This window comes from Plectropomus leopardus, chromosome 13 (genome assembly GCF_008729295.1).
Source record: "Plectropomus leopardus isolate mb chromosome 13, YSFRI_Pleo_2.0, whole genome shotgun sequence".
Taxonomy (NCBI): Eukaryota; Metazoa; Chordata; class Actinopteri; order Perciformes; family Serranidae; genus Plectropomus; species Plectropomus leopardus.
Window position 1 is genome coordinate 15,893,095 of NC_056475.1, and position 27,994 is coordinate 15,921,088.

General features: G+C 38.6%; 1 protein-coding gene across 1 annotated transcript; it reads right to left on the bottom strand.

Annotated features, from left to right (window-relative positions):
* Nucleotides 1–7: 7 nt before the first annotated feature.
* On the bottom strand, nt 8–27,986 carry LOC121952207 (leucine--tRNA ligase, cytoplasmic-like). Its single transcript, XM_042498742.1, has 32 exons — nt 27,874–27,986; nt 27,363–27,484; nt 26,896–26,983; nt 26,668–26,748; nt 26,282–26,419; nt 25,938–26,099; nt 25,524–25,636; nt 24,716–24,779; nt 24,231–24,319; nt 23,682–23,907; nt 23,289–23,376; nt 22,275–22,351; nt 21,387–21,440; nt 21,093–21,233; nt 20,376–20,453; nt 20,104–20,189; nt 19,245–19,310; nt 18,962–19,044; nt 17,244–17,382; nt 16,518–16,730; nt 14,808–14,865; nt 14,355–14,418; nt 12,286–12,469; nt 11,042–11,132; nt 10,652–10,792; nt 9,074–9,214; nt 6,920–7,030; nt 5,407–5,517; nt 4,385–4,489; nt 2,904–2,999; nt 2,468–2,600; nt 8–441 (listed from the first exon to the last, which is right to left on the bottom strand). The coding sequence occupies exons 1-32, from the start codon at nt 27,877–27,879 to the stop codon at nt 236–238; spliced, it is 3,555 nt and encodes a 1,184-aa protein (XP_042354676.1). The 5' UTR covers nt 27,880–27,986; the 3' UTR covers nt 8–235.
* Nucleotides 27,987–27,994: the final 8 nt, after the last annotated feature.

Here is a 27,994-nt window from a genome sequence, read left to right on the forward strand (position 1 = left end):
TTGGGTCACATTCAGCAGTGAAAGGGTGCAATGAGAAAACTGTGTATCTGTCATGTTTTACACCACGTACAACAGCAAATGGTGCAGTACTGAAACACGAAGAGTAAAAAACATACACATATGTATGAGTCAATGTATTATGGCTTTGATTTTGTTGTACACACAAATAATTCACTGCTGAATGTGCCCACTTGCCTGCGTGTGTGTGAGTGTGTGTGTAAGAGTCAATGTTACTCTAATGAACCAGGTAAACCAGAGTGTCCCCGATGTCCACAGTGAGGCCGTTGTCTACCAGAGTGACCCTTTTCTCCCCCAGATTGATGTTAAACACAGATTTGTTGGAGATAGGCAGTTTGCCCTGTTCCTCGTGTCCTAGGACGGGCACACGGCGAGGCCCCCGCACGGGGTCCTCGTACCTCATCAACTTGACTCTGGACAGATCTGTTGGAAGGGAGGCAGGAAGAGTCAGAGGAGTCAGAGTTGAGGTTACAGAGACAAAGACAGAAACAAAAGCAGGGGGAAGACGGGGAAGAGACGGAGGAAATACAGTATTAAAAGAGCAAGTGGTGGACATGAAACAGTGGGAAGATGAAATGATGGCAGGGAGAGAGTGCAGAGAGGGTTAAAGGTAAGCCAGAATGTCATGGAGGACACATGAAAGCAAAGGGAAGATAAGAAGGAGAAGAAGAGACTGGGGAGTATGGAGAAAGGTAAGAAGTTAGAGGCAAAAAGGAGAGGAGTGAACAGGCTGCAGTGCAAATTGGCTGACACTTTGACTGCTCCTACAGATGCTAATGCACTTCAACATTGCTTTTGTTCATGATTTTGAGGCCTCGAGGTTCAATGCCTCTGCGCTCCCCTCAAGGCACACTTTAAGTTTAAATCCATGTCTGCAAAAAAAACACGGAGGCTTCACATGCATCTTCCCCTCAGCAGCACAGAGGATTTATACAATCAACAGTTTCAAAGTGGGCACCCAAGATCAGTGTCACCAATTATAGCATCTGACCCTTCTGCTCCTGAAATAATGGCCATAAAAGTCTTTTTGCTTAACATTATGGTATCACAGTGAAGATGACCTTTGGAATACAAAATGTCAGCACTTCATCATTTAATCCTATGAGACATTTGAAGTCGCTGAGATTTTGTCACAGTGACCTTTGACCACCAAATTCTAATCAATTCATTCTTGAGTCAAACTGGATGTTTGTGCTTTTTCAAGGAAACTTCCTCAGGCCTTCTTTAAATATTACATTCATGAGACAGACAGATGCAAGGTCGCAGTGACCTTGAACTTCAACTTCAAGTTCATTACTGAGTCCAAGTGGACATTTGTGTCAAATTTCAAGAAATTCTCTGACAGTATTATTGAGATATCACACTCACGAGAATGAGACGGATGCATCTTTGAGTCCAAGTGGATGTTTTTCTTAAATTTGAAGAAATTCCCTCAAGGGGTTATTGAGATATAGCTTTCTCGAGAATGGGACAGACATATGGACGGAAAACCAAAAAATATAATCCCTCTGGTCACAGGTGTCGCTCAGAAGCATAAAAATACAATCCTTAAAACAAAAAATGAAAGATAGGGAGCAGCAGAGAAAAAATCTCTCTGAGAAGGCTGAGCTTACGAGGAAGAGCGGGTGGTGCTAGTTGAGCTAGTGGCACACTGATAGAGACATCTGCCTTTTCATGACTATAATACGTGTAAAAATTGTCATTACATGAAGCACAAAGCTGGGTGTGGGATATTATAATGGCTTAAGTCAAACGTGGATAGATATTGCATGCTGTAGCTATAATCATCTGCAGATCTGGGGCCTATCAAACCTGTCGAGAGAGGGGGCTTTAAGACAGTGGTGGAAACATTGGATTTTTGGTAGTTAAATAGCCAACAGTTTTACATTCAAATTACATGAAATAGCTGCAGGACTGCAGGGCTTGCTGTCCAGCTCTAATGTGACATCATCTGCTTTTTGAAAGCTGATTATTCAGTAAAAAAAAATGAATAATTTCACTTTTAATACATTATGCAGTGTACAGCAACAGCACAAGGAAGCTCAATTGTTGAAATGAAAGAAAAAAGCTAGTTGGTGTTTTACTGGTCACCCTTTCCCCAGACTTCATGCGCAATGATGGCAGATAGGAAAGAATAGAAAAGGAGGGGAGGGATAAAGTGAGACAATCGCCCCAGGCCACATTCGGCTGTAGGACAGCCGTTGCATAATATACGTCTTAGTTAGCTGAACCACCAGAACGTGTGATGTAACATTTCCCACCAAAAAGATTTTAATAATCTGCACACACACTTAACTTTGCCCCACCAGTTCAGAGACATTTTCATCAAAAATGAATAAATACTTTCATTCTTAGATTATAACATTCATTTTTTTCATATTAACTTACCTTTTTAGGGATCCTAATCATAGTTTATGATCTTTGCTGTATGTCCATTTATCTGACTAACCTTTAATGAGTCTGTTGACCTTGGCTAGCCTGCGGATGACGCTGTCTCCGCTGTCTCCCTGTCGGATGTCAACCTTTGTAGAAAACTGTCCGTTGGACGGCTGAGGGTTGACTAGGGACACACACACTCCAGGCTATGGAAAGAGATGCACGACACAAATGCACAAACACGCAATTTTATTGTCGATTTTGAGTGTACAACAAATATTTTGTTTATGAAGGACAAACTGCAGAAGCGATGCACACAGTCAAACAAGCACCTACAGAGACAAACAAACAAAAACATTGTGAGCATGCAAAAAAAAAAAAAAATGCAGATCTTAAAACTGATAAATAAGTAACTGAAAAACAAGCTTACACCTGTCTTCTAAAACACACAAAAACTCTCACGCAAAGCCTGCTTTGAGAGCAGTCAACACACAGCCGAAAGCATTTACCTCTGATCTGAAAACACTGAACGGTTTCCCCGGGCAACAGTCCTCCTTCACTTTGTCGTCAGCCTCAGATGCAAACAAGACGTCGATCTGCTCCAACTGTAGAGGAGGAACGATGTGAAAAAGAACAATTATCAGCTGATCAGCCCACTAACAGATATTGTGTATACAGGTGTGTTTGGTATGCCCACTGGCAAACGCTGGTGCTCCTGCAGAGATCAGAGATGAAACACTGGGCTTAACACTAATCTGTCCCACATTACAATCCCGCGATCTCAAACAGATACACCATCCCCGATTGGGAAAGTAGTCAAGACCAAGTGAGAAAAAATATCTCAAACCACATCTGCAGCTTCAAACCACTTCTTTGCTGACCATCTTCAGACGCAGCCAACTTTCGAGTCAAGGGTTTCTCAAAAGACCTGATTTAAGGTGGAGTATCACTATAAACTCAGTTGAACCCCATTCATCGTGTCAGTTTGTGAGGTAAGTAATACATCACCTTTTTCATTCCGACATGATACGGCATATTTTTCTATAATTTTGTCTTTTGTGCCGCAGCTTATCTTTAGCTATGATCTATCAGAAACAAGGGAATTGGATTCAGGGTATTAGTTTGACGTAGATTATGTACAGTTCTCTTTCTGTGGTTAAATCTTTGCCGGTTTGACAAAAGTATCTCAGGGACTTGGGTTTTCCTTTTCGACTCGGCTAAGCTTCTGCGCAGACAAAAGTATTAAGGGCTTTTCTGACTGACAGCTGAGCTCAGGAATGTCTCAACTGAGTTCTGCAGAAGTAGCGAAACTCAGCTTTAAAGCTGAGGTATTTTTTTTAGGAAACCAAAATGCTGCAAGTACATGCTGCAGCTCAACTTTGTAAGGACAAAAAGAGCATGATCAAGTGTTAGGTTAATTGCAAATTTGGCGATGTTCTCACTAGATTTAGCAACATTTCAGACCCTCTTTGAAACTTTATTTCTCAAAGACAACTGATGACAAATTTGTATTATTTAGACCACCGAGGAAAATAGAGAAATATACTATACTGTTATTCATTCCCATGCATGCTGCTCAGAATAATCGTAATCCACGGCTCTTCAGCCATCAGTGCGGGGTCACTTCCCCTCTCCTCTTTGACTGTGCAGTAGCTGCACGACAGACAGGGAAGGAGGAGAGGAGACGCAGCTCGCCATGGTACAACAGTTGTAATGCGGTGAGACATCACCAAATACAGATGAGCGTCATCTGGCAACTTATAGCAACTTTTGAAGCTAGTGATAGCTACTTTTATTGGAAAAGAGTTGGCAGCACTACTGCTCACATTTGAGAGGATACTGCATTATAATATACTAGATCATATCAACAATTTTTAACTCAGGACACAAAGAAAAGCAGACACCTCAGGCATGTTTTTCAACGCTTTTTGAGCGAGGTCATCCTTATATGTCATGTCTGATTTTAGGAGTGTTGGATCAAAAAACATACCTCTAGAGAATTGGTTAAATAAACCAGATTTTCCATCAGAACTGCCCGTTCATCAAACTCCAGCTCAAGATCCAAGACCCTGGGCCCGTTCTTCTCCAGGTTCTCCTACAGAACACAGAGCAGAACCCAAATAATTGAGATGAATCACACAGTACAAGCATTAATGATGGACATGAACTCTCTCAAGAAATGAACAGAAAGTTCACATATTCAGTTTTTGTTTTAAATTAATTTAAAAAGCCAGCAGTTGAAGCAGCAGCAGAAGAATGGAAGGGAATTCATTATTTTATCCACCGATTGAAGAAACATGTTTTAATTTACAATTAAGCATTATGGAGAGAGTTCATTGTTATGCTTAGCTGCCACTATTAAGGGGTAAAAGCTCTTTATTGCCAAAATGTGAAAGGTGGGAATAACAATTTTGAACAAAGACATATAGATGCAGAGCCAAGCTGACGATAGAAAGAAAAAAAAAACATTTTCAATTTTTTATGAATGCAGCAAACAAACATAAGAACAACCTGAGACGGCCTGTCAAAAGTGTGTTTTGTACTCTTTCAATCAATAAAAGCATGGAACCCTGAAGACCACGTATTCTAGACATTTCTTTGAAATCTCAATGTAACATTGTTGTTCAAACAGTATTGGCTGCAGTTTGTCATTGTTCAACACAAAGAAGAATAAAAAGAAAAGAAAAAATAAAACGGCTTTTGAATACACAGACTCCAATCTTTCAACAGAATTACCAGGGCAGACTTTTGACCAATCAGAAGCAGAGCTGTGCACATAAACAAGAGATAAGCCGGCTTCTTAGGTGGTAAACAATCTTAACTTGAACAATGCAGAGAAAAATATAAATAAAAACACAAAAAAGACCTATGAGGCCAAACATGTGTTGAATATGTTTTAATCCCCTAAAAATGGCAAATATGCACTGATTCATTAGAGGTATAAAAAGATGCCATAGGGGACAGGATGTGCAAACGCTACTAAACTGTCACCCCCACTTCCACCAGATTTACCTTGATCATGGCAACAAAAGGCATGACTCTCTTCATGTATTTCTTCAGTTCAGGCAGGGCTCCCAACTCGCTCGCAATCACTTTGTTGTCTGGAAGAGCCCCGTTGTTGTTCTGGACAGACACCAAGAAAGAAAAAAATAACAAAGACAGGTAAGACTCAAACAAACAGAAGCGCAGAGAGAGAGAAATAAACTGGGTAACTGCACAGTAGAACCCTGCATGAGATTGTTTCTTATTCCCACTTCTGCTGGATTTCTGACCATTACTGTCGGGCTCCCACAGTGTGTGTGCTCTACTCCCACTCGCACCCGCATTCTGACCATGCATACATGCCTGCACAATATATATAAAAAAATGTTAATAGATTGACCAATTATTTTGTCTCTTCTACTGTCCTGCAGGGAAAACATGTTATTGTACTCTGTCGCAATAATAGAGATAAGCAAACTGTACCTGTTGGTAATAAGTAGCAAAATTTCATTCTAGTGCATAATTATATTCATACTAGTGCAATAATCAGTTATTGTAGTGCAGTGAGTACCCCTAATGTAGGGCAAAATTATATTGTTTTTTTTTTTTTACTTATTATTTTAGACCATGTGTTGTTGGCAGTGGTTGTTTGTTTAGTGGATGTTGTTTTATTTTGCTTCCCTTAGTCTTTTGCTAGACATGTCAGGAGTGAAGCTCCTAAGGGCTGTGTCCACATAGTGTTATTCCTCAGCGACAGCATCTGCTTTTTAATTGTTCCCTATGAGGAGCTGGCATATGTGGCTGAATGCAGCTGCCTAAAGAAAAAGCGCTGCACCCAGCCTCTTTTTTCAGAGTGCTCCACCATTTTTGTGCAGCAGCACCGAGTGCTTCTGCTCAAAAACCTCTGAATTTTTGAAAGGTGCTGGTTATGTCACTATAGCTTCTTTAGCTACTGACAGAAAAAAAACAGACAAGCCTATTTGTGGGAGAAGATGGGCCAGCGGACAATGGATGTTGCTAGTGTGTGTTGTGCTTTTATCACTGTACCCCGGCTTATAGTTAACTGTGTAATCAACCCTTTGTTAATGTAAAGTCACATTAGCTCACTAGATAATGTTACTGTCAGATATCAGCGCCCTGGCACTGCTTCTCTGCTGAAAAACAAAAGTATTCTGTGGACACAGGCTGTAATTTTGTTGTATTTTTAACAATGACAATTAAGGTTTTCTATTCTTTTTTATTCTGTCCCCCTGCATTTCAACATAAAATGAAAAAGTCTGAAGGAGTCACCAGTTAAAGAGCACAGAGGACCTGCAGTTTATTTTTTGACTACCTGGTCCCACCTGAAGCTAAGTTAAAACCAGCTCCCATGGGATTTGTGTTGGGCTCCTCAGAATCCCAATCCCAATGCAGTCCTCATACTGCACAGCATAACTTGTATTGGTATTTCAGTGCATCACTGCACCACAGTCAAATGGGCTTTTGCACATAACATATGTAAAAGATTACTGCTACGAATGAATGTCGTGTGTTCGTTTCTCACCTTGTAATGCTTGCCGAGCAGGGATAAGGCACTGTGCTGCCACGGAGGGTAGCTCTTGGCAACATAGATGGTACAGTGGGAGGGTTTGGCTGGGGGCTTGGAGTCACCTTTCTGTTGGAGGAAAACAGCATTAAAAAGCAGCATTTTAGGCTAAACTCGTGTATCCATAGAGTCAGGAAGACTTTGATGGTTTTGGTTTAATTCAGTACAGTGACAGCATATGTGGCGGGGGTGGGTGGCCTCAAAGGGAAGCAAACGATGCGTTTGGATAATTCAAGAAGCAAGCTGTTTTTGTGTGTGTGTGTGTGTGTGTGTGTGTGTGTGTGTGTGTGTGTGTGATCTTCTACAATGAAGACGATCTGTGAACTTATTTTATGTGACAGCTGTCAAGTCTGCTCTAGTCCTGTACGTATGCATGCCTTTATGTGTTTCCACAAATGAGTCTTGATGTGACAGTAAATGATGAAAAAAAAATAAATAGATAAAACCGCTTAATAGACACTGTCTGCAAATAAAAACATTTTACCTTCACATTAGTAAGTCATACAACTTTTACTGCATCAATGCTGTTGCAGAAAAAAATCATAACTCTATTTTTGGTATTCATGTTACCACATATAACTGTGTGAATTGCTTTGTGTTGGTGAAGGATGTTTTAAATTCCACAGGTCACATGAAACACATAGTAATGAAATATCTACTATCGAGAATTATTTCTCTGACTTTTATTTGTTAATTAAGTTATTCTTAAAATACAGACTTTTTCAAAATCACAAAACCAAATTATGGCAACATGTCCTCTGCCAAGGTTAGACACCCATTTGCCACTAAAATGTATCTGCCCCCTGAACATACATGTACGAAAACATTATTGTAATTATAATAAAAAGACAGCTTCTTTCTTCTTTCCCTGTCTCCTTTTTTCCCATCATTCTTCTATCTTGCCTCCATGGCAACAAAACATTTACAGAAAATCGATAACAGCAGTCTGGAAGCCTGAGATATCGGCTGTCTCGAATCTTGTCAATACTTGTTTTGCTTTTCTCCCAGCTGCCTACAGCCACTTATTGAAATGACAAACTGCTAACAAACAATAGACCAACTTTCCTGCTGTGAACGCAGCACAAACTTAAGTCTTCAAGAGTATTTAAGTCAATGTTATTCATTTAGCCCTATATCACAAATAAACAAATCCTTTTGTCGTAAGACCCTTAATACACAGGATGCCGTGGCAAAACCATAATCTACAAATGTTGTGTGTCAAACTGTGGGGTGCAGACTATTGAAAAGGTGTTTTGTGCATATCTTGTATCCATGGTTAATACAGGATCAGTAAAACTAGCCTGGGAATGGGGGAAAAAAATTGACTAAAAAGACTGAGAGCACGATTCAAGTAGAACTAATTTTTTGTTCAAAAACATAATCTCTGTGCATCATCTTCAAAGGAAAAAGTTATGACAGCAACAAGGTAAATTATTTACACTTGATACAGAGTTATTGAACTCCAAATAATACTCCTTTGCTCTTTTTAATTAGCAAAGAACAAAAACATCAGGTTATTGTTTATCTAAACATCAAATATATTATCCCATTAAGCCTGAGTTTAAGTTCTAGGTTTGAGTTATTTCTAAACCTTAACAGATTCGAAAAAATGATTTTAAATGATTCAGAGTAACGGGCAGATTGTATAATGGCTTCTGATATGATAAAATACTTCTGAAAAATGAACAGAACACCAGATAAAATTGTTGTAAATATTGTTTAAGATTTTTGGAGCTGCACGCTGCTATTTTTCATTAACTAAAATGCTATAGAACCACAACTCTACTTTCAACATGCTGCCTGATATTTTCGAGCTTCTTCTTGTGATGTTTTTTTTTTTTAATTATTTTTTGCCTCATTGTGCTCCTGATCAAACAACCATGAAACTGTTAAACAACACCTGAGGGAGAGAAGACTGACACAATGCTGCCTCCGATTTAATTACCAAACTTAATGCATTTTGAGTGTTGAATTGGATAAAAACTATTAAAAAAAGAGGGCAATCATTTCTGAAATCAATATTCATTTTTAGAATTACTTATAAAAGCTATTACAGGAGTGAAGTGCAGAGGCAGTGAGGCATGTGAAACACAACATACACACATTTCTTACTTTGTTTTTGGGGGGCTGCATGTAAGCTTTGAGTCTCAGTCGGAGGTCGTGTGCGGTCTCCATCAGGTACTGAGAGGAACGGATCAGAATCTCGTCAACTGGACCCACCACAGGCCACGACGCGTTCATCAGAGAACTGGTCTATAATTGAACAAGAGATAAAGAGAGAAAAGAAGGGGTGGTGGATGAGTGAAGGGGAAAGACTTCTGTTAACCCTCTGAGACCCGCTGGTGATCCCAGCAGACGTTCCTGTCTTTAAGAGTCTGTAGCGGGCTGAGCTGTTTTCACAACTGAAGTGCTCGCCATCAAATCGCCAAAATATCGCAACTGTTACAGAAATCTCTAAATCCAGTGTTGTTCCTCAATTTCTTTGTGTCTAAATGTGTTTTTTTGAAGTTATTTTGGACAAATTTGATTAATTCTCGAGTGGTAAAACATGCTTAAATTTAGCACTGAATCTGTGTGACAAATGGTATCAACCAAAAAGGTGCTGCACCAACTTATGAGACATAATTAAGCATGGGTATAGCCATTCTATACTTCAATCATAATATTATAAGTCAAACTTTGAATAAGCACCTAAATACATTAATTTAAGATTAAAGACTATAAAAACATGGCACTCATTGATTATCTGCTTTTAGATGATGTATACCACTTTTGGTATCCAGTCAGCATCCACTGCTGACCTGCAAACTACCACTTAAGATCCCCTACTCCCCACCAAAAAGGAAAAACTGGGTCTATGTGGATCTCTGTGAGTTAATGCATTTTGGCCTCAAGAATATTTTGTGTAAAGAATGGAGAAAAAAAGTTTGAGGTCCACCGGAGTTTTAAAAAGCTACTAACTACAGAGCCAGAGGTCGCACTGCCTTCTTAACAAAACTAGGCAGAAACCATTTTAACTATGTGTTAGAATGCAATGTGATGTGTATACCAGTGTGTCTGCTGAGTGGCTCTTAGCTCTTTAGCTAGCGGAGCCGAACCCATGATTGGAGAAAACACTGGTTGTGCGGGGCTTTTGTTGTTGCTAAGCGACAACTGAAGAAAAAAAAAAAAAAACACCTCCGGAGCAGCAGCACTCTTTCATATTCATAAATTCGAGTGTTAAAAATATTCTCGGCTCTCTGTGCTGTTGGGAGCATGCAACAGTGTGTGCATTCCTTTCATACTGATGAGAGAAAGAAGCCCAGTGTGAAGACAGGCTCCTGGTGGACGTGTACACCGACAGCGGGAATGTGTTTTGTGTGTGTGTGTGTGTGTGTGTGTGTGTGTGTGTGTTAGTCGCCATTTCACACAAGTGTATGAGCAGTGGGAGAAGCGCTACTGCAGACCTACATGAAGCATGTTATCTTTGCTTGTTGTTCCCAGGTGTTTTCATGAATGTAAACGAACACAGGAAGATTAAATGTTTCTTTCATACTGTGTATTTTACTTGCGAGTGTTAAGGGTATAAAGATAAACACAAAAGACTGAGGGCGACTAGAGGATGAAAGTCACACCTGAACTCGCAGTCAGAGCTCACAGGCGCTCGGAACATAAAACATACATTCTGATGCCAAATCCGCATTTTCTTACCTTGCCAAGAAGACCCCAAGTGTATTCACAAAGGTGTGGGCAGATGGGGGTCAGCAGCAGAGTTTGTCTCTCTATGAACTGGAAGACGAGGTCTCTGTGCATACCCTCGATAGCAAGCTCACGATACTTATCTTTGGCTGCCTGTGAACATACACAGAGTAAAGGTCATCATCTTGTGTGATTACTTAACTATGCCAGACACTATCGTCAATCCACATGCTCAGTATGAAATCCGAATCCTTAATCATATCATGCTCAGTAATCTGCTGCAGTATTCACAAAATCATCATAAAATCCTCACAAAGGATGAAAAGTCCACTTGTTTTTAAGAGATAAACATGAAATATGAGTGCACTGGAGAGTGCTTTTTATCATGGACATGTTATTTACCTGGAACTCAAAGAAGCCACTCTTCAGAGCCTCCTTGTACATCATCCTCTCATAGTCCTGGTCTGTCTTCAAGATGCCTGCATTCATCTCGCTAGACAGAGAGGACACAAAAATCCTTGCAATCAGTCTATAAATCCAGTTTACCATTCATTTTTCAGCACTGAAAAGTACAGAGTCAAAGAGTTCAAGAGAGTTCTGAGGGAATGATCCAAACAAAAAGACTGGTTTACTACGTGCCTGGTTTCTTTTCTTGCCTTTAAATGCTAACTGGCCACAGTATATCTTATTTTTACTATTAAATAAAAACAAAACAAAACAAAAAATAAGTCACCTTAGGTCAAAAAAATCACACTGCAATGCAACATTAGCCTAAGTCAAATTAATCTCTCTCGCCACTTTAACTGCTCAATATGAACTAAAACTGAAATGATGTGCAAACCCATTGAGTAGTTGATGGGAAATTTTAGATTACTCTCTTAATTAACAGTTCCAGTTCCAACATTTACAGGTTCGGTTTCACCATTGTGGACATTTGCAGGGTGCCCCTATCTCATTTAATAAATAAATAGCTTTGGATTTTTTTTAAACTGTTGTTTAGAGCTGACACTTTTAGGGCTGCCCCTTGAAAGACGGAGATTTAAATCATCAGTCTGAGACCTTGCTTCAAGTCTAGCAGTTGTTTTTTGTGTTTGTTTTTTTTTTGCTAGTCAGTGAGCTGTGCAGTGGACATCTGGGGACATTTTGGTCTTGTCACCATGGATGTATTAAGAGGCCAGGCGGTCACACTAAACATCCCACTGAGCTCGTTCAAACTTTAGATCTTGATATGGAAAAAAAAGAATAATCATATTTAACGGTCGAATCTGACTGGACTGGTATAATTCTGAAAGACCTGAACACTTTGGTGCTGGGTCTTATGATGAGCATTTGCCCTTCTTTTTGGACACTTTAAAGACGTAACAAATGATCCATTAATAAATTTTAAAAAATCATAATTTCAAGCTCAAATTTCTCTTTCTTAATTTAACAACAAATCCTTGTTTCTCATTTCTAGACCTTATTACTCAAGGATGCTGAGTCGAGCCATCAAAGAGGAAACTTGGCTCTGTATTCCTCAATACCACGATCTCAAAATTCAAATAATGTGTATGGCCTTGCTTTATGTGATTTCCTAAATAATTTATGAGAGCTATATATCTCGGTACTTGCAACACTGCCTCATCTTAATGAATTCCTGTTTCTACCTGGCAAAGACCCGATCGTTGAAAGTGTCTGTGGGTCCTGTCCTCAGGTTGTTCTGGTTTGCAATCATCTCCTTCACCCACTCCACCCAGGTGTAGAGGCGCAGGATGCCTGCGTCAGCCATGGTCTCTACAAAGTTGGCGTCCTCCACTGTGTCCCCAGCATCAGCTAGAGCCAGACGCATGCCTATGATAGGACGTGATTAGGTGAGTAAGAGAGGAGGCCGGACAGGGACCAACAGAGCATGTTCAATTTAAAACATGTAAAGTTAATTCAAAGACAACTCTTTAAAGCAGAGACCTTGTGTGGTTATTGACTCCATTCTCACCAATAATTTCCCTTGGTTGACTACTTTAGTCTGGTGGATTAGCCTAACTTTAACTTACTTTTTTAAAATCCACATGAACGATTCTGCACATCAGCATAAATTAGATCCACATCACAGCAAGAAAATGTGTCACTTTTAAGGATGGGTCCCCTGTTACTCCCGTTATTTCCTTCTTCCAATCAGTGTTGAAGAACACCAGGAAAAAATGGCATTAGCTGTTGTCTTTTACCTGAATATTCTCAGTTTAGCTGAGCTAAAAACATGAAAACAAAGAATTCTTTGGCATGTTAGCATGTCATTCACTACTGAGCCTCCCAACAATATCTCCATGTCACTGGTTCAACTGACTTTAGCAGTTTAGATATCACTTGACCGTCCTGCTGTTATTACTAACATGTCATCTGACAACAGACACCTGCCTTGGATTTGGACTCAGTGTTGCGTGGCTGCAGAATGAATATAGAGGAAATTGAAATTTGGCATTATTTTTGCTATTAAAAAGACTTTTTTTGGCCTGGCAGGGAAACATTAATCACCACTGCCTTTGTAATTTGTTTGAATGAAATATTCAACTAATATGGGTCCCATTAACCTTATGGTCCACAAACAAACACTGAAAATAGCACTTATTTTCTCTTCTGCAAAATACTTTGACAACCAGGTGAGCTTCAGGGACTTTGTGAAAAATTTCAGTCTGAGAAAACTTCAAATACCCAGCAGACATCACTCTAAGCTCTTAGACAGGAAGTCAACTTAATACGTCTATCTGCTGTCAGACCATGAAGTTTTCCACAGCAGGACAGCTTCCAGAGACACAACAGACACGTCTATCTATTATTCAGCTCGTTCAGAACATAAAAAACACGGAGGATGAAAATAACAAAAGAGAAAAAGAAAAATATGGATCAACTCATCCTGAGGTGTAGTGAGGGAAGCAGGGTTAATCTACGTCCCTACCAAGTATGGATGAAAAAGATCTGACAATCATTGCTAGAAAACATACTGAAAACCAAATAAAGATAAAGACATGAACAACAAGAGACTCAAATTCTCAAAAGGGATTACCATTATTAATTATGCCTCACAGACATAAGGTTTTACTTTTAAATTACTTTTTCAGGAACAAATTCTGCCCCTGTACATTAAGTCTCTTTCTTGGTCTCAACTCCTGAGAGAAAATCTTTCTTTCATATTCCTATAAATATTTGATTCAGAGTCTGTACTTCTTCTCTCTGTATCTCATGGTCCGGTGGAGAGACCAATAGGGATGACGATCATGCAAATACACAATAAATCATGATTGAGGGGAACATTTCTATTGCAATCAATAATAATGCTGATGGGCCTTAATAACTGGTCGCTTCTGATGGGGCGATCACATTGAATTTGCATTGCTTTACTAGTTACATTTTGATTTAAGCATACATTATATATAATCATTACTTACAGTGCAGTAAAAGGGATCTGATATATGAAATAGCTCACAGCACTCAATATCAACACCTCAGTTATCTTATTAAGATGGGGCGTTTTTGAATTATCTTCAGCACCGGATAAAAGATGCTTATAGTATAATCAAGTTTAATGGCCCCTGCACGATAAAAACACTTTGTAATTGGTTCTAAACCTACACCTGATGTGTTTTGTCTCCCACGTTTCACTGAAACATGACAGAGATAAGAGAGTAAACGATCAAAAAACAGAACACGGGACGGAGATAAATTGAGAGGAAAGATAGAGTACCGTCTGCTGAGAACTTTTCAATGGCTTGGCAGAGAGTGAGGAAGTTTCCAGTTGATTTGGACATCTGGTGAACAGAAAAACAGATGTTAGCAGCCAGAGTCTTTCAAGCATGCCCGCCCACACAAGTTCATTATAAAGCTTAGTGGAATAAAACCATCGAGTCACAGACTGTCTGTTTAAATAAAGAAAAAAAAAAAGGTAAGTGCAAATCAATAGCAAATATAGTAATTAAAATTCTTAACAGCATCAAACACAAGTTAATTACTGCCACACAGGAGAAGTGTTGCAATACAAAGGTTTCCTACAAAATATAACAAGGTAAATACTGTTAGACAAAAGACCAATCACACAGAACCAGACCTTTTCTCCTGAGATTATAACCTCAATATGAAATTAAAACATCAAGATGAATTCATACAGAATTATATTTCCAAAAATTAATATTTGATGCACCTTTTCAGAGTTGAGGAGCAGATGTCCGTTGGCTCGCACGGCTTGTGGCCACTTTCCACTGTGAGAGAGAAAATGTTCTCATTACTGTCATCTTCATCTTTATCTTTCTTATCAAGCTAGCCCCAAACCAATGTTCCCTTTTTAAAATAAAATATAATACTGTAAGCACAATACCATTTCCACAGCAGAACAAATGCATTTTAAAGTTGGTCAGGATGTTTAAAATTGTATCATGATATTAATAAGGATACCTTTATGTTATTGATTTGCATCTCAAACACATGCAAAATCTCATTCAAATTATAATCAAATAAATGGTAAAAGAATCATTCCTTTCATAGACTTCCATCTACAATGATTTTCAAAAATGTATATAAAATAAAGGATGCTCCAATCTGACTTTTTGATCCTGATACTGACAGCTGGGCCCTGGGTACCAATCCAACATCAGTGTTGAATCAATAAGCTGTATGCCTCACTGTGGGGAAGTGACTGGGATCATTATTTTATGTTTAAAAGTAAGACTAGGCTTGACTTACACCTCAACATGGTAAAAAAAAAAATAGTTACAAATAAATCCATGGAAATAATTTTACTCATTTGTTATTTATCATTAAAATAAAAAATGCCCACCAGTAACTTGGAATTTTTTTGTTTTTCAAATTAACAGGTATTATAATTCAAGTGTAACCCTGATAAATACAGCAACAAATCAGCCAAACTAAAACAAGATTTTAAATTCCAGTATAAAAATAATATAATAGTTGAAACTGCAAACATTTATATAACATATATATATAATATATATATATATATAATATATATATATATATATATATATATATATATATATATATGTATAATATATAAACATATTCCTGATCCAGCAATTGGAGTCAATATGCTCGATATCGGCTCTACTTAAGTATAGGATTGGTGCAGATGCTGTGTAATCCCTCATCTAACTGAGCATAAGAAAGTGAACATGAGTATTTGCCAAAATGTCAAACTATTTCTATGGCAATCCATGAAACTTATCAGAAAGTGTAACCCAATTAAAAACTTCCACGGAGCATATTATCACTAATATACATTAAATAATCATGCTAGAAGAAGTTAATTTACAGTTAATACTTAAGCCTCTGAAACCTGAACAAATATCTTGATATCTTTCAAAAACATTGGAAGATGGCAATGAGCAACTTAAAAAGAACCCCCCCCCCTTAAAAAAATTACCCCCAATATTAGCAAGAAGTTAGTAGAATGTATTAAAAAAATTACCTGAAAATCAAAACAAACAAGAAATTACAAAAAATGTGCTTTAAAATTTGTAATAATTCTGTAACATAATTATAAATATGTAATTAAAATAATTCTAAATGCAGTTTTCTAGAAAAATGTCCCTAGCTTTTTAAAAATAATTTTTTAAATGTACCTATTTGTTGCAAAAGTTGTTAATTGCCTCTTTTCTGATGTTTCTGAAAGAAGTTGAACGAATTTGCTCAGGGTTCAAAGCTTTAAATAACTGTGGAAGGCATCTGAACGCAGCAAAAGAAGAGATAATATCAGTCCAGGTTTCATAGGGTTAACAGAATCTCTCCTTAGATCTAAAATCACCAGAATGCTATCAAGTATAACCCATGCTATGAATCTTGCCCCTCATTCATTTGCTACTACATTCTGTACCGGTCATCAAGTTGGCAAACTCACTTGTCTCTGGGCCACATGGCCACGTGGTTGTACAGGTAGTAAGAGAGGTGATTGGGCACCAGGTCTTTGCCAGACACACGGACGTCCACGGGGTACCAGTACTCAAACTCTCTCCTCAGCTTCTGTAGACACTCTTTAGGGATGTCTGTCTTGGGGAAAGGCGACGACTTAAAGAAGATAAAGTCCCACACTTCTCTGGTCATCTGCTCGGGCCTGTGGGGGAGGCAAAAAAACAAAAGACACAAGAATGGTCATGGGTAGAATGAGGGATGCATTGGGTTGAAGAAAAGTAATTAAATGCAGCATTTAACAGTGCGTTTCACATCTTTTTGCCATTTTATGTTAGTCCTAGGGAAGAGATTTGAGGATACTTAAATGAACAATGAGCTTGAATTGATTTTTCCAAACTGTGCCTAAAATGCAGGATTTGTCATTGAGTGGATGTTTTATTTATTTTTTTTATTTCACGGATGAATACTGAGCAACAAATCGACTTTGTCTGAAAAGCAACACCTGTCATTGGAAATGATTACATTTAGTGATTAAATTGGAGTCTTTTCTCCCTCAGGTGGACCACGTCTGTGGTTGTTTGAAGGCAGAAAGAGAAGGACGGGTGAAGGAGAGGAGACAGAGTGAATCAGCTCGGGCTTAATCCTTATTTATTCTAGTGTGCAGGCGCGTGTGTGTGTGTGTGTGTGTGTGTGTGTGTGTGTGTTGTGTCCATACTTGATGCCCAGTGGTGAGGACCCCTGTCCGTTGAGCACACCTCCCTGGAGGAGGTGAGCTACAGTGTAGTAAGCCATGTAGATGGTGGAGTCCGATAGTGACTCAATCAGCCATTGCTCGTCCCAAGGCAGACGGGTTCCTATGGTTACCAGGAGGCGTGCAAGTACACACACAAATCCAGAGACAGAGAAAGCACACGCACACACAGCCATGGGAGAAAAAGCAAAAGAGAAACAAAATTATGAAGAAAGACAAACTGTTGTCTGCTCTGAGCTGACAAAATCTTTTGTAGCATTTGCCATCTTGTCAAGCTGGTTATATTCTGGTGCCAAGACAAACACTAACACAATGGAATAAGTCCCTGATTTCTTTGTGTAATCATTGGCAGAGAAGCTGTGATGTAAATCTTTTATTATCAAATAAACTAAACTAAAACTAAACTCGCCCAAGCCACAAATGGCAAATTTGCTGCTCTGACAGACACCATTAACTTCTTTCTTGTTCTGTTTTTACTCACTGATTTGCCACTTTTCCTCAAATTTAATTTTGGTGCTATAATTTCCTACTCATACTCTCAATCAGCCTCAAATGCACTAAGCACATGTTTTGTGTGTTTCCAGTGAGCTCCTTTGAGATCTTTCATCAGTTTTTGATGGTTAAAAACACAAGATTACTGCAAGCTTGAGCAGTAATTAATTTTCAAAAGCAGTAGCTAACATAATTACGTTTTACACCGTGTATTAACATTGTGACTGGGTTTTTTTGCATGAAAAATAAAATCAATTAGGGCTAAGTGACATATAATAATAATATTAAAAAATCAAACATCGGTATTATGATACATTTTTTTACCAATGACCTTGATATCAATAAGGCAACGGTATAGTTGTGTTGACTGTTGATGCTTTCATAAGATTTTTGATGAATAATCATCAGTGTTGCATATATAATGACTAAGTAGGTAAAGGTATATAATAGAACAGCTAGAAGAGTCTGATAAGTTTAGAAAATTACATAATTTTACTGTAACACAGTCTTTAAAACCAGGAAAAGACAACACTAACATTATTATGATATCAAAAATCTAAAAAATATAAATCCCATATTACAATATCAATATATGTCCCAGCCCAAATTTGCATATCTTTTCTTTGTGAACACTTAAAAAAAAAAACCTTATTTGTATCTCTACTTTGGAGTTTTCAGTGTATGGTTTATATTTGTTGAGGACATGAAAAAAATCTGCACAGCCTGCACCTTACAGTAAAATCAGGTAGCATAACAAACTGTCCATTTGGTTTTTTGGTGAAACTTTGTGTTTTATTTTCTGAGACTGTGTGGGGAGATTTCTACAGTAGGAGTCTACAAAAGGCCTAGACTTCACTGCACTGGCCTGCACTGTGTGCCAGCTGGCCCTCAGTCTGCATCTATTCCTGCATGAACAGAAAGGCAGACTGTTGCTAGGGTGCCTAATCATCAGTCCTCTGTCTCCACCTACAGACCAGAAATATTAATCATACACTCGTTTTAAAAATATCTTTAAACCCTGCTCATCCTTGGCAGGGTGGTATATTTAATCTTAATACAAGAAACAATGTTACTTTTGAAAGATGCAGTACTGATAGCAGCGACAGAGTTGAATATGTTACCTACAGTTACAGTTACTGCAGTCCTCACACAATCATTCTCACACACATAAACCAGAGACAAAGACTCACCGAGTCCGTAGGTACGGGAGCAGGCGTGCTCCTGTAGCCAGGCCAGAGTCGCCTCGAAGTTTCTCTTGGTCTCATCGCAAAATCTGTGTAGTGTTGTGTAAAAAAACAATTATTAAATCACAGTGGTAGCATGGTAAAGTTTGTTTTCACTATGATAGTTTGTTTTTTTTCTATACTCCACACAAAATTGCCAAAACATTCAAAGGAGCCTCCACAAGCGTGGACAAAACTACAGAATGTACAATGTGACAACCATATAGTATGTCAGAGGTGTGTGTCTTACGTCTCCAAAGACTTGAGGGCTTCATTGGCCTGCTGTTTCCACTCCACATCACCGTAGTCCAAATACCTACAAGACACATGTAACATTATCACAATTTAAAGATTTAAAGAAAGCTTAAATGGCATGAGACATTCTACAATTGAAAAAACAGACCACCCCCAATCATCTTGCCCATATTTTGTAATAATTTATGAAAAGTTCCATAGCATTCGATTTTTTTGTCAAAAAGCCTAAAACAAGATAATCCCTTATACAACTTTCAACACATTTTTACCAATGACTTTTCCATAGGTTTTCCAAAATATTCTGTCCCATTTCCATGACTTTAGTTGAGCAGTTTAAAGTAGACAGGCTGTACAGCTATACATTACTGAACAGCTGTACATTACTGAACAGGCATTTGTGGATAAAGAAAGTGCTGGCGTTTGCTAACTTTTCTCGCTTAACAGACTTTCGTGCCACCAACTAGCTGCATGTGCCACTAGATCAGACCGGCAGACACAAGTATTCTGCAAAATGTTGAGGCCACGCCCCTTTTTAAGGGATAGAAGACCAAAGATTTCAGTGCAATTTGACATGTTTGGATTCTAATTTTGACAAATTTGTATAAGGTTTCTGGATTTTCAGAACTTTTAATTGAACAGAATTGAACATTCTGTTAATACCAGACCATTTGCAACCCCGTAAAAAAACAGTTTTGCTTATTTCATAACTTTTCCATGAATTTCATGACCGCTATAACATTGCCATGCAGCTTCAGATCCACAAATAATTCCTTCCTGTTTCAAATGAACACAGTTAAGGTCTTAACTAGCAATAGTATGAACATTTTTGTGATAAGAATCCTAGTGGTACTCACCACTGGTCACAGAGAGCAACGACACACTCATCCATTGAACGGGACATGACCTGCTTTTCTGGCTCCATGTAGATCATGGCCTCACCCTGAGATAAATTGGTAAAGAGCCAACACCATGACAGGTAACTACAGATCCAACATCTATCATGGTTGGCATATAAGGAACTCTAAGATACTTTGTAACAGAGCACAGACAAAAGAAACACCACAATCTCAGCCAAAGTCAGAATGTTACTTTGACTTTTTTGCATTAGGAACAAAGATTGTCTTACCCTGTCAACCATCATCTTCTGGATGGGTTTTTTGACATCCTGGACCTTCTGTCCCTTGTAGCCATCAACCAGCATGATCTGTGACAGGAATTCATTCACAGAAACATTTCATTCATTCTGATGCAATTCTTGCACAATTCTGACAGTTCAGTCAACAAGAAGTGGGTCATGTCTCTGCAGTGCTTCTATAAACCACAAATTATCATAAACTGCTCAGTGGGAAGACGCATTCTCAGTGTACACATATGACATGCGCTCTGCTCAATGAGCTGTCGACTGGCCCCTTGCAGTGCCTACATTGGAATTCATATTTTGCTCATATTTACAATCTGCTGACAGTGATGGCAGTTGCATGTGTACACTGTCACATGACTAATGTCATAATGTTGTGACAGGAAAATGGACTAGGCAAAAAATTAAATTCTAAGCTCCGTCTGTGTGTGTAAGAGTGCCATGTTGTACAAATCAGCCTGCTGTTCCGCACAGTTTTTCCAATAGTAGTCAGAAGCAAGCTGTCTGAGGGCAACACATGGCCAATAGCCAGTTAATTAATTATTTAGTCTAGCCTTAAGGTGTGAATCACTTGGTTTCTGTCTTGGAGATAAATCATAAAAAGCTTCAAACCTGAAATTAAATCCACAGGGGAGTTTTGTAGAGGGTTTGATTTTGCTGACCTATGCAGCTGTTTTTAACTCATTAGCCACTACGTTGTCTCACCCCTTCATAAAATCCCTTCAGGTAGACTTTCTCCTTGGCCTCGACCAGCTTATCCTTGTCATTCTGGCTCTGGATCTTCAGCTCATCACACACCAGAGGAGCAGAGAGGTTCCCGTAGCCTGGTATCTCTATGATGGGGACCTAGCATGTGCACACAAAAATATAAAAAACACAAACATTAGGGACCTGTTGAGCAATTCAGGCTGAATTTGTTGTCATGTGTCTTTTTTTACATGAATAGATGGGTCCAATGCAGCCTGACTAAATCAAATTGACTCTAGCAGATCAGCTTACCGGCTCAAAAGGCAAGACCATCTTGTCCTCAATTCCATACTTCTCCCGTAGAGCCTGTTGGAAAATGTAAGCATTAAGAGCCACATTAAGCACTCAAAAAATAAACATCAAAAAGTAACATTTTTAAAGACAAAAAAATACAACAAAATGTTAAAAAAAAAACAAAACCAAAAAAACCTAAATGACATTCAATAAAATAAAATAAACACTAGGGAAAAAATGATGTTTAAAAAAAGATTTAAACTTAAAAACTAAGGCTATAACTTAACTCCAAATCAAAAACCAGAGCAAAAAGATCTTTAATCTTTAATCTTCTTTAAAATCACAGACAAAGCTTGCCATTCTTAAGAGGCAATGAGCACCACAGTTTAGGGGCATAAAACAAGAGGGCACTCTCACAGGCACCTTTATGGGACACATAAGGAACATTTAGAAGAAAAGCAGTGGAGGACCTTAGTAATCTGGTTGGAACATAAAATGAAAAAAAAACTCTGCTGTATGGAGAAGCAATGCTATATGAAGCTTTTTACATGTAAAATTACTTTAAAATCAATTCTAAAAGTCAAAGGTAGCCAGTGCAGTGTCTAAAAGCAATGGTTTTGTTGTTTTAGTTAAGACTCTGGCCGCAGCATGCAAAAGGTAGTGTGTGCCTGAACAAGAGCTGTGTATTTAAATACTCATATTTCTTACTGAGGAACTAGAGGTTTAGTCCACCTGAGCACAGCCGGCTCATTTAATAGCACGAATCTCTTTATACATTTCAAAATCCTCATTTCCAAATTACCATATTATATGAGCTGTTTTTTCCCATGTTTCTCTGCAGCAGACAGGTATAAATACTTCCTGAATGGCTGCATGGTAGAAATTTGTAAAGGTCTGTAACCTTACCTGTTTTTTCTTGATGTCTCTGAGAGCAGCGATGTCATCAGGAGCATCAGAAGGCACACTGGTAACTACCCCCGTACCTAAGAAAAACATAGACAAGGAAACATGTTAAATGTATTTGTGCCCACAATTGTAATTTATTTGACACATATTCAGTGCTATTGCCCATTGCCGCCACATTTCTATAAACTGTGGAGCAGCTACACTGGAGCAGTTAAATAACTGTGAAGAGAAGAACAAATAAATGTGATCATCCAGGGCTAAAGAGAGATTCGCTCTTCTCGAAATTCTGACATTTCAACTTAGTCATTCAGAAATTAAGGATATTTGTAAAAATTCATCAACAGGACACATAAAAGCAAACAGACAAACTACAGCCCTCAAGCACCAAAGACCAGAAGAAATAGATAGTACTGAATTCTACGCGGACGGGGGCACTCTGGGTGCAATTAGATCGATTTTATATGATTACAAATGCTCTCCCTCAGGTCAAAAAAGCAACCATTATTTCCATCCTTTGACATCACAGTGCAGCACTTTGCAAACTCTGTAGTGACCTTGGTCTGCTATTTTGAGACTCCCTCGTACTTTTCCCTGAGCTCCTCCGACAATATCTACAATGAGGAGGAATAAGGGATAAAGCTCAGTGCAGATTTTCTGACTTTTCTGAAGAAAGTAATACCTGGAGCAATAAGAGCGGGAATAAGTCATCTTCTTTTTTTAAACCTAGACAGGTATAAACACATCGACAAATTTCAAGCAGCTTCTGTTGAACTGTTCGCTAACTGTCAGAAACATTTAACTCTGAGTTCAAGTTGGAACATAAAATAGAGTAAAGTGCCCCGACTCAAGGGTATTCTGACTGCTGTGTGCAACACTGGCAGAGAAGCCTTTTAACAACTGCAAAGCTTTTACCCATGTGACAAATATCTGGCTTGGGAAAAAAAAAATCAATCTTTGCAAGTTACCACTCAGAATAAATTCATCTGCAATTTTTCCTAACGTTTTCAATCATACCTTTGTCCTCCTTGATGGTGAGCATAGGCAGAGCATAGATGATCTTATAGGAGGTCAGAGGAGCACTCAGGGCACAGCCGAGGATATCCTGGAAAGGGACAAAAATGATGCAGAGCCTTTTTTAAAAAAAAGATTTTTTAAAAAGTAAAAGACTTAAAAAATTACACTGTAAATACATAAGCCCCTTATCTGGTCCTTATTTTTGGGTTGAGGGACAGGTTTAAGCAGAGGTAATAAATGAATCAATTTTGCAAGCTGTTGCCTTCGCCATTAAACCTTCTCCCTCAAACTGTCATACACTGCCAAAATGGTTCTTAAATTTAAAGTCCTCAATGTCTGATGTATATAAGAATTTATTTGCAGCTCAAAGCAAGAAATATACAAAGTAAGTACCTGTCCCAGTATTTCCATGGCCACTGGCACCACTCCATTCTCTTTGGTGAAGCCCTGGTAAGACATGTTCCTGGCAGACCTGCTGGTGCAGATGAAGATGTCTCCACTGGTTGTCTCAAAGGCAACGTACTTCATGTCAGGCCTCACCCAGCAGTTGGTCTGTCCAAACATGGTCTCTGGTCTCAGAGTGGCAGCCACCAGGAAGATGTTTTTGCCTTTCATGGCGCTATGGAGAAGACAGCATTAGCAATTTACTCCTGTCTCTAATTAAGAGTTCATGGTACTGCGTTTATCAAGGTGAGAAGAAGACCTTGTCCACGTGTGTACAGGTTGAACATCTTCAACCTTGCAGCAGTTTTACAAAAGTTCAATTTTCAGTGACACAGAATGCATTATGTGTGTGGATGAAAGACAAAAACACAGAAAAAGCTAGACTTGTAAACATACATGTGGACTAGGCCTTATACTTAAGTGCACGTAAAACTTGTCTGTGGAGTAGTATCCTTACTTCAAAAAAATGATGGCAGAGGAGTGCTTGTCATTTGTTACCTGCTATAAAAGACTTTGGACTTGAATTTTGCTGTGTACGGTTCAACTATTTTCATCTTGATGAGAGTGTACTCCTGAGGTCCAACTCCCTGCAGATAAAGAACAATGTTAGTTGAAAGAAAAAGAACAAAATGCAGCTCTCAAATCACTTCACTGTAAGAGAGCATTTTAACGATTTTTGGGTTGTTTTTCCTTTTTGTGCTAACAACACTGAATAAAACATTTGAAAAATTCAATATGTTGAATTTTCTACATCCCCAGTAAACTTCAGGAACAGGCAAAAATGGTAAGTCAAATAAAATCAATGGTGATGCCTCGGTCAAGTGTTTTGGGGTGTGAGAGGTAGTGTGGTAAATTTGCAGTTCGTTAAAGAACACAGTTCCTTTTAGTATTTGCTGTAGGACTCCCAGCTGATCGTATAAAATAAAATCGCAATTGTGTTTTCCACAACTGATGCATTATTTCATTGCGTCAGTTAGGTTTACCTCTCCTGTCTGCCTGTCATGATCCATGCATGGCTGCCCATCCTTGGGAGAGTAGATGGTATACCTGCAGAGGAGTCGTGACAGTCACATTGTATTAGAACACACAATGATGAATGCTACTCAAACTGCCTGAGACTTGAGGGCAAACTTTAATATCAATGATCCAATAATGTCTTAATTTTATATATTCGCTTTGCCTTTACTCCATGGGAAAAAAATGACACTGGTACAGCACAGTGCTTCAGGCAAGACAGTTCAACCGATCCAGACAGCAGCAGAGATAGAGTTTAATACATTATCTTATTGCATAATGAGGGGCACCCCTTTCTTTCCTTACACTTCACTACATTAAAGAAAGCCAGTGCTACAAACAAGTAAAACAGCTACATAAAAACCTTTAAAAGGATTCCAACAGCTGAAGGCAAATTAAATTTAATACTTTAAGAGTTTTTTTAATGCCATGAAAAAGTCAGATCATGGTTAGAATTGGGAAATACCTAACATTTATTACTCTGTATGCGGGATTATTTTACTGCTTTAATTCCCATCATAAGGAGTCGAAGAAGAGGAATTAAGTAAATTATTTTTAAAAATTAATGTTACCAATTATTTTGTGATTTACAATGCAATGTCAGGAAAAAAAAGAAATTCATAACATTCTACTTCCAATGGCATTGTATTTTCAAGACTTTTGAAAGACCTATTTAAGACATTTTAATGCCAATTAAGACCTTATTTTTAGATTGCTTAATTAAATGCCTTTCAAGACTTTTTAAGGATCCACAGGGACCCTGTTTAAGAAGCTCACCTTTTGCCAAACTTGATCTTTTTTCTCTCCTTCAGTGTGATGAACTGCCACCTGACGAAGGAGTCATAGAAGGGGTTCACATCGGTGGTGATGAACGAACGCCTCCAGTCCACCTGTGTAGTGATGACATGATATCTGAGTCTGGACTCAATCAACTCAAATGAATAATCTGGTTTATTTATCCAAAGGAACGATATATTCTGGTGAATTCTGGTTATCAAACAAGCATATCACTCCGGTGTGTACTTTATAACACATATGTATAGATCATTTAGCTCCATGATATTTTGCATGGAGCCTCAAAAGTAAATTTTATTTTACCCTTGAAAATAATTATGTTTGTCATAAATCACGGTATAGAGGATCATAAAAGATAGAACAAACAGTTGTTACATGATTACAATTAGTTATCACCTTGACTCCCATCATTTTGAGATCTCTGACAGCCAGAGGAGGGAAGTACTCCAGCCAGTGTTCAGCGTTGGCAAACTTGACAATCTCCTGGTCACTGAGGCCCAAAGACTTCATAATGTCCCACTGGAAAGTGGCGGTTCCGGATTTGGCTGCTGCTTTACTCTAACAGAGGATATAAAGGAGGAGGGATGAAATTGATGTATATTGGCACATCTTTTGTGAAATCTCTAACAAAGGAAAACGCGGAATAATGACTTTTAGATGTGAAAAAAACTTTCACTAAATTCTGTATTTTTCCATCCCCATGTGAAAAATGCCATAAATCTGGTCTCTCAGATCCTGACCTTCTTGCCCTTTGCTTTGTCCTTGATGATGATTTCATCAGATGTCTTAGGCTTCTCCTTCTCCTCTTCCTCCTCATCTGGAAACTGTGGAGGGTTTCCATACAGCTCCATCTCTCTCTTCAGCTTGTCTGCACAGGCCTGGAGGAGATAATATGGATGTAAACAATATGAATACAGGAAAAAAAGGAAACGGCAGTTTGTGCGTGTGTGTGTGTGTGTGTAAAGTTAACAACAGAATGCCGTTGGTGGCAACTTGCATTTTGTGTTTGTTGAACAAAAAGTGGAACGATGATGTTCAGCAATGCTAACGCTCATCATACGTAAAAGTACTTTCACCTCCGTTTTCCTTTGGACTAATGTGATGGACTGTAAGAAAAAACACTAGCCTTGATTGGCATTCCTGTGCAGTGCAGTCCAAATGGGAAGAGGCATTTTTTTCCTTTCAGAGACTGGTAACCAACCGCAAACTGAAAGAAAAAAAGAAGTGATCAGCAGCGAGTCAGATACGAGTTATGATAAGTTGAATATTAATATCTCAAGCATCTTTTAATAGTGCACAAAGAAAAAGTTATTGTCTTAGTGTACATCTATGTCTGATTTGTAAGCAACCTTACCTCACACTTTGACAAGCTGAAGGTGTGGCCCAGGTGCAGTCGGCCATTCATGTAAGGGTAGGGAAAGGTGACAAAGTACTTGTTTTTGCTGCAAGGAAAAAAAATGATATTTGAAAATATGTAGTTAGGATCAAAAGGATTTTATATGTGTGTGCACATTTTTCCAAGCAAAGCAGCATAAACTGAGAATTATGTGGCAAACATCAGTGTCAAAAGCTCAGTCTTAGTATGTTAAGTGCACCAAACAAGTTCAGAGCTTCACCAACACTTGCAGGGCTTGTTTTGTTTTTTTCCTCAACAGCAATAACATACCTACAATACCATTTAAGAACACTGAGTGCTCATTGTTGCATCAGAAAAAAAGGTCTTGTACGTGCATATTAAACCATACCTGGGTCAGGTGTATGAAAAAGAGTAACACTCTTCGGGAATAGAGCATATGGTCCCTTGTCAAGATAGGTACTCACTTTGTGCTTTCTCCAACTGTTGTCGGTGCATCATGCTCAAATGCCTTCTCCTTCTCCCATTTCTCCTGGACCTCTGTCTCAATCTTTCTCAAATAGTCCAACTTTGCTGTTCCTTTCCGCTCCTGAAATACAATGACGAGCAACACGAGAGTTTACTCGAGAAAAAAAAAAAAAAAGCCAGCAGCTGCAGTCAACTCAATACTGATTATTTTATAACAAAACATAACCCACTTTTATTGAATCGTTAAGTGTTCTATAATATTAGCGCTTTCAAGATAAAGTAATTGAAAAAAACAATGTATGTTTAACAAGACCACAACTGTAATCTCTGGTCCTACTGAGTCAAATTTCTCACAAATCTGTCTTTGCAGTTGGCTCGACAACTACACGTTAGCTTATGTTAGCTAACTTGGCTAACAGCTACAGTAAGTTAATGAGACAAAGCGCTACTATTGCCTACAAACCAGCATTAACCGCTCCAAACTAAAGATAAACTGAACAATGGACCTACCGTCATTTTGACTCAAAATATGGGCGATTCGCTATTCTATTGTTTAGACAGGAGAAACAGTAGAAGTAGTTTCCAGTTTGACAAGGGAAACCCACGCCACCGGTGTCTGGCTGATGACACC